Source organism: Nansenia antarctica (assembly GCF_963989245.1).
Source record: "Nansenia antarctica genome assembly, chromosome: 10".
Taxonomy (NCBI): domain Eukaryota; kingdom Metazoa; phylum Chordata; class Actinopteri; order Argentiniformes; family Microstomatidae; genus Nansenia; species Nansenia antarctica.
The window spans coordinates 18,611,172-18,619,092 of NC_137680.1; the positions used below are offsets into that span (position 1 = coordinate 18,611,172).

At 41.7% G+C, this 7,921-nt stretch overlaps 1 protein-coding gene across 1 annotated transcript; it reads right to left on the bottom strand.

The window, feature by feature from the left end:
* Positions 1-315: 315 nt before the first annotated feature.
* On the bottom strand, positions 316-6,407 carry colec10 (collectin sub-family member 10 (C-type lectin); the record flags this gene model as incomplete). Its single annotated transcript, XM_080541044.1, has 6 exons — positions 316-807; positions 955-1,050; positions 1,278-1,331; positions 2,995-3,066; positions 5,430-5,501; positions 6,290-6,407. The coding sequence occupies 6 exons, from the start codon at positions 6,405-6,407 to the stop codon at positions 419-421; spliced, it is 801 nt and encodes a 266-aa protein (XP_080397170.1). The 3' UTR covers positions 316-418.
* Between the last annotated feature and the right edge of the window lie 1,514 nt (positions 6,408-7,921).

Genomic DNA, 7,921 nt, shown 5'->3' on the forward strand with positions numbered 1-7,921 from the left:
GCGGACACTTTGGAGAGCATCTCTGTACAGCTGCTGGTGTTGTTTGTAGGCCTCAGATTGTACAGTGAGACAGGTTTTCGTGAAGAGTCACTGAAGTTGATGTCAGGGGTATACCAGGGGGCGTAGAATGTGTGAAGAGAAGACCTGGTCTTTGTGGGGCCTCAGGAGTGTGTGAATAACACTAGCCTGGTCTTTGTGGGGGCTGGTTGATCCAGGCAGGTGGACAGAGTGTCGTTGTAGCACTAGTTCTGTAGAGGAGTTTTACTCAGTTGGGGGAGGTTGAATCAGAGATGGACTCAGAGACGCAGGCAGAGAAAGAGTCAGTATCGATGGCCTTGGGGTTCGGAATTTGATGGTGCATTTCTGCTTTGGGTCAGGAGAGGGGAATAATCAACATCAAAGAGAATTGACTTGGTGGTCAGTGGTTCTTCACGAACTCGCACACGTAGTACATGACGACGTCACACTCCACTCGGTTCCAGGTGCCTGTGCTGACCATCTCCACACAGCTGGCGTTGGCAGAGGGGCTGCTTGGTTCCCCCAGCCCCCAGGCTGTGTAGTTCTGCAGGGGGGAGGCGTCTGCATACACCTGGCCTCCTTCCTGCTCCAGAGTCTGCAGTCCAATGAACACGCGGGTGAGGCCAGCCTGGTTGACGTAGTCTGCTATCAGTCTGTTGGTGTCCCCGTTTTTGGGCATGGCGAGCATCCCCCCTCGCAACTTGCAGTTAATCAGAGCCTCTTTGTACCTCTTGGCTTCTTTTACAAGCAGGTAGAATTTGTCCTTGTTTTCTTTGATGCCTAGAATGACTGAACATGACATAGATCGTTATTACGATTGCGAGACAAAATCATAGTTCCCCATCCCCATCTGATCAAATATTGTAAAAACAAGTTGAAAACACCAATCATCTGGGTCTGCAATAATGCACCTTTATAATTTATGCAGACACTTACCGTGTTTTACAAACTTCACTGCATTCTTCAGCTTGCTGACATTGACTTCCAACTGCCCAACAACCTTTCTGTATCTCCCACAGTCACATGTGGTGCCTACAGTATCAGATGTGAATATGCATTTAGCCAGGTGCAAGATTACGCCTTATAATGAACATCGTTCTACTTCAGGAAACGTTTTTTTCATTCAATTTATTTTGTCATTTATCATATTTTTTTACCAAAAATAATCAATAGATACTGAATTAGCTTCAATATTATCTTTATGTTTACTGTCTCTTAATGACAGGTAAGTGATTTCTAAACATAGATGAACACTTAACCTGGTTTCCCATTCAATCCAGTGGGTCCATCAGTTCCGGCTTCTCCATTGTCACCTACAATGAAAATATCCTAACTCATAAACAGGACCAGTGTAAGTAAGTAAGTAAGTAAAAATGTATTTATATAGCACCCTTCCCAGCATGGATGCACAGGGTGCTTTACATACAAGAATAACAAATACGGAAAGTGCGATTAAAAACACAAAGGGGACAACATAAACAAAACATAAACAGTAACAATAAGAAGGCTAAAATTGACTGCCGGCCTGTCTAAAAAGATGTGTCTTTAGTTGGCGTTTAAAGATTAGTTCTGAGGCAGCAGCTCTCAGGTCAGGGGGTTCCATAGTCTTGGGGCTGTCACCTCAAACGCTCTATCCCCTTTAGTTTTTAGCCTAGTCCTAGGTACGACCAGGAGCTCCTGGTCGGAGGACCTCAGTGACCGGGTGGATGAGTAGGGGTGGATGAGTGTAGACTTTAGCATGCATCCATAGCCTTAATACCAAGGCTTTACTGAGATCACCCTGCTTTGCGATGAGAACTAATTGTAGTAAAAATAAATCACCACTAGATGGCAGCACTATACAAAGCCTCACTTACTAGAAAAGAAAAGAGGTAGGAGGGTATTTTCCATTGCTAGTGGATTTGCCCCCAACTGGCAGTTGCAAATTTAGGGGAAGTAAGTTGAGCCCAATACAAACACAACACAGGTTGTTTTTATGGGAGTAACAAAGGTACAGTTTCAAGTATCTACTTCAAACGATCTGAGATTGATTTAATCACTTCTCCATTGCATTTATTTAGAAGATTTAATTCAGTAATTTGACAGAATTATGGAATATAATTGTACTAAATATTTAGGCGACATGACCCACCTGAAGACATTACCTGAATAATGCCTTAAAATAAGATTTGTGGATTATGGTTTTGAACTTAACCTACAACATCATACTATCATTATGTACTCAGTGAGGTTAGGATTTCTGAGGTCCCTGTTAAAGCGTAATCGGTAGGACTTACCATGCTCTTGATTGGGCCTGGTAGTTTACTTACATATGACTTCAGGGGAGAGTACATATGTGACACGTTCGAGTGTTTTGGTCCGCATGTCGGCGTCCGATTTAATGTTCAGACTTTTCTTTTGAAAAATGTGAATACATTTGCGTTGTTGAAAATCAATGACACATCGCTAGTCAACTAACACAGCTTGTTTTGTGAGCCTGCTAACAATGTAAAGTAGTGTTATGGTTAACTAGATAGCAGTGGGGATGACTCACCCAATCCATTGCATTGCAGTATTTTGGCTTGACTAGCGAGTTTGTGTTGTGATTCTCAACAATGTTGACATGTCCGTGTTTCAAAATAAACATTGTTTTGATTGGTTGCCGACATGCGTGTCACATATGGTCATGGTTTAGCTCTCGGGAAACATATTCATTATGCCTCAACATGGCCCTGGCTTCCAAGCTAACCCAAGCCCCTCATTGTAGATGATGGAATGATACAGATGGAAGATAACTTCAGAGCGGAGTGGGACATACAAGGTGGGAGAAAGAGATATACTCTGGAAATTCGTTTTTTGGAGAATACCTCTATGTAAACAAACGTGATGAATGTCGCTCCCAGGTAGTTCTGGGTTTGGCAGTTGTCTCAGACGCAGCTCGCCTTAATTTAGAGCAGTTTTCCTCTAGGGGAATCACTCAGTGTCAGAGAATAATACCTCTCTCTCCAGCAGGGCCCATCTTCCCCATCCGGCCTGTCTCTCCTTTACTTCCCAGCTCCCCCGACAACTCTGGATGGGAGAGAGCAGAATATTTGATGAGCTACACAATACACAGAAGTATCTTAAATGCAGCAAAGGGTAGTTAGTTATTATTAAATGCATTTTTTTGTTTCCTTATTGTAGTTCATTTTTATACAGCGGTTACTGTAGTCTAGAAAGTCCGTGGGAAACTGTTGTGAGGACGGAGGCTCTCTGCCAGGACCTGAATGAGTATTTCCTCAGGAAATATTCTGCTGGAAATGGATAGTTGAAAGTGATGTCTGGCTGAGGACCCATGCCACACACATGAAAGGCCCTGTCTCACCACCGTCTACTACACAGTACCATCACTTAGTGTTCCTTTGCATAATTGTCATTCAACTGTATAATTCAGATGGACTTAAATCCTAACTATGTTGTGCAGTTTTTCCTCTAAAGGGATATTTTTCCTGCGTGTGAGATATTATGGTTAAAGTTTTCCCAAATAAACGGAGCAGTTAAAGTATTTAATTTCAATCATCGCGCCTCATATTCTGGCTGAATCCCCGAAAGACAAGCATTATTAAAACAAAAAGGGCCTAGAATAGAGAAATATTCATTTCAACACAGAACTTAATCATTTCTGGTGTTTGCTTATTTACTGTATAAAGAATAGGCTGTTGGTGGAAAAGCTGTTTGGTTTAGTCAGTAACAGTCACATTTCTCCAGCCTATCCAGGTCTGATTAATGAGATTTTCCCTGTGATAATGCCAGTTTAACCGTTCAAGATAACAGTCTCTTATATCACTACTCCCCTTTTATAAGGGCCAACCCTGTTAACGACTCCCTTTTCCAGGTGCTGGGTAGTAGTTGGCTGGGTAACAGTTAGTAACAGTTCACAGTAAGTGTTTGTGTCATATTTGTGTACAGTTACTTGTCTTATACAAAGTCAATGGCTGTTTGGTGTCAGTCAGTCTTTTCTCAGTCATCTATGAGGGGGAACTTTTTGTACACTCGCTTTGATGGTCAAGGACCCTCTTTAAGGGGCAATCTGGGATTCAAACAATAAGAAAGCGTTCTCCCGGCCACTTTTTGGGTAAACAGCTGAGGGATGGGGCTGGAGAAATGTAACCACTGTCAAATTCATAGACGGAGCTATGGATGCAAGGACGGACCATTCATGAGATCAAATTGATAGTTTAAACCATGTTTTGAAGCTATACAGTGTTTGTTTACAATTATATTATTTACAAACAATAGAGTAAAACAAGCTTATATTTTGTGTTCTGATAGTAAAACTGGAATACAGTTGAACTAAGCTTGTGAAGTTATATTATTAAAGAATCAATGGCTTTATAGCAATTATTTAAAAGTTCCAAAATGTATAATTTGTACCAATCCCAGATTGCCCCCTTAGCTTCATTAACATTTTAAAGAAAAACTCTTTAGATAGTAAACTATCATAGCAAATTCCTTATAAAACACTGGGACTGAAGCAGAGAACGTAATGGCAATGAATTTATAAAACAACACATCATAAAAATACATAATATTGAACATAATATTGAACCTAAAATATTATGTTATGTTAATTCATATAGTAAACATACATACAGCAAACCAAAATTATTGTTTTTGTAATGCAATTGTGGGTAAAGTGGGCCAAACTAAAGTTGAAAAGTTGAAGAAGCAGGATACATTTTTTCTTTCCTTTTTTGGAAATGACTCAAACGATCCTGGCATTTCTCTCTCACTCCGATGATAGAAGTGTGTGTTTGTGAAAGAGGGGGGCGCCTCTCTATGATTGCCTTGTGTGCCCTGTGCGTAGTGTACCGAAAAAGCCAAACAGCTGCCTGGAAGAGGCCAGCCAGAAACCAGTGCCGGCCTACCCACCTCGGAACACATATGGTGACGCCGCCGCTATCCTCAGCAGCAATTAACACGTCTGCTTCCCTCTGACGTGACTTCCCTCAAGGAAAAGCTCACAGAGCAGTCTGGGCCAGACTGACGGTGCATTCACTGCTGTGCCCAATTAAGGCTCACTTACTGCTGAGTCTAGAATACCAGGGTACTGTACTTACTTACACTCTGGAGACTGACCCTGGTACTGTAGGAGTACACAGTGCAACATGTCTTTGTTCACTTAGATGTTTGTTTTAGTTTATTTGAGATCGAGACATTGAAGCAAGAACATCCAGATAAACTGTACAGAAAGGAGGTCATTCCTCAAACTCGAAGAACCACAAATCGTTGTGGTTTTTAAAGTCTATGACTTGATAAAGTACAAACCAAACAGACCTTTATAATATGCTTAGGCCTTCAAATCGAAGGATTTTTAGCAACTCTGGTTAACCTACTTCCCTTTCAATCTCTAAAAATGTATTTTAATAACAAAACCAATAAATAGTAGGAACCTGGTTGTCCTTGCGGGCCGGTCTTTCCCAGTCGTCCCTGGTCTCCCTCGTCTCCCCCTTCACCTTGATCCCCTGGGAGAGGAAGAGAGACAGTCATAGCTGTAGGCTCCATCCACTCAAGCAGAACACACATGAACAGCACTGTTTGGGATGGGTCTTAACCAAATAAGCTCTTCTATAGTGGAGCAGCTGTTTAAATACAGGCAGTCATAGTGGGGACTTCTTTGGCGCTTGCGAAAGCATGAAAAACAAAGCATGAAACATTTCCTGGGGTCACAATTGTCAACGTTTGCTGTAGTCATCCTTGCACTCCCAAGAGTTTACTGGTCCATATACAGTCAAAGGTGCTGATACTCAGACAGTGCTGTCGTAATACAACAACAGTACAATCATGTCCGCCTCGATCTCCATGGATACAAATGTTGTTCTTTTAGGCCATTACTAGGCCATTACCCAATAAAACATGGAGATGACGGCACACATGGTTATTTTCATAACAGCAGGGTGTCTATTAGGATACGAGCTACTGTTGTAGTAAAAAACTAAACAGCTACTGAGGCATACTCTCCGTTGACTGTGCATAGCAGGGGGCCTGCAGACTTCAGATCATATAACTCTCTTGCTTCAAGTAATATCTTCCCAAAACGTACAGAGTACAGTGTGCGTGTTTACTGTTTACATGTTTACTTTTACATGTCAAGTGTTGAACGTACAACAATAGTTATGCAGTTTACAATTATTTCAAGCTCCATTCTCTAGCTCGTAAACAAAACAATGAAAATGACGAAAAATGCGGAGGACCACCAACAGCTCTTGACAAACAATGACAAACAATGAAAGCGAATGGCTTTGAATGTTACCTTTTGATCCTGGTAGAATAGTGTTGGAACAGACCTCTGTAGCATAAATATCATGGTATGATATGCTTGAAACAGCACAAAGCATTAGTAGCATCCTGTTCAAACGTAGATGTTCCATGTCTGCACAGGACCCAGTGAAGTACTACCAGACTGAGAAGTGTGTTATACTTTGTTTACCAGACCTTATCACTTTGCTGTCATGGTGTCAAACAACATTATCCAGGGTACGCATTCTTTCTCTCCCTTGCATCTGGGACTCCTCTGTAGGAGTGAATGTCCATAACATTTCCTGAATTGTGATTTGACTCGATTGAACTGAGATTCGATTGATTTTATTTCCATGTGTTTGTCATTGTTATGACTTTGATTGTGTCTTTGTTGATGAGGTTGTGTCGTGAAAGAGTATGGTATTATGAACGTGCGTAGTATAGTACAGTGGTGGTAGTACGTTGTGTCTTGAATTGGTAGAACATCAAGACCTCTACCCTGCCTGTTCTATCTACAGGTCAGAATTAATTAAACATGTCAATGTTTATTCAACGACATTGTCCGTTGTCAGTTAGCACGCCTCTGTCGCTGACTGGAATAGTCATGGCGTTAGGTAGGGTATAATGTTGGCCGTGCTTGCATCACAAAGGAGTTTCAAAGTTCTCTTATCAATACCTAGGGAATACCACCCCACACGCCCTGTTAACCACAAATCAGGCAGTAGGAGTGGTCTTGGCGTGTTCCAGCTCATCCCCGCGGGTGTGGTGTCATGGCCTCTTGATGATCAACCCCTCGATCCTCTGGAGACATTCTTGCATAATTGCATCCTCTTGTTCGACAACATGTGATGAAAAAAATGCATGGATTACAGTGAGGTTTTGAGGAGTGGAATTCCCTCTGAGAAAAAAAAAATGGTCTGCCTGCGCCACATGTCTTGGCACAGGGAGGGTTTCCTCATAGACTGTTTCCTCTAATACGTTTAGCATAGCTCTTCATCAGTGTGATATACTGGAGAGTTGTCTGCCACCAAGCTTTTAAAGAGGAGGGGAGAGCGAGTATCTTTCCACTGGCCTCTAATCTGAAAAAAAGATGCATGAAACCCTGTCTCTTAATCAGGCGGCAGCTCTCCCTCTGTTAAAATATTTACTCTGCCGGGGTCTGGGAAAGTGCTGCTCGCCTAGTTTGTGTGCATCCTGCTGCACTGTATAAATAGTACTGGGAACAGACCTATTATCATGAGGGCTAATTGTTTACATGTGGTTTAATGGCAGCCCTTTCATTAAGGCAGTGAGTTGCTGCATGATTCACACTACTGGACTGAGGAGGTTGACTTGTTGGTAAGCCATGATGGACCACAAATTACTTACAGTACAGGACAATGACTGACTGCAAACTGCGATGTTTGGTTTGTTTCCCAACTGTTGTGGGAAATACAGATCCCTGTTGGAACGCTGTGATAGATAATGATAGATAATGGTCAAATTCACACTTGTTTTTTATTATGATATTACTCTCAGAGAAAATGTTCTCATGTTTCTCGCTCTCAGACAAATTTCAGAGAAATGTTGTGACACCATAATGATTGTATTATGCTCAGACTTTATCACATTATTATCTCATTATACAAGGAATCAAATATCACAG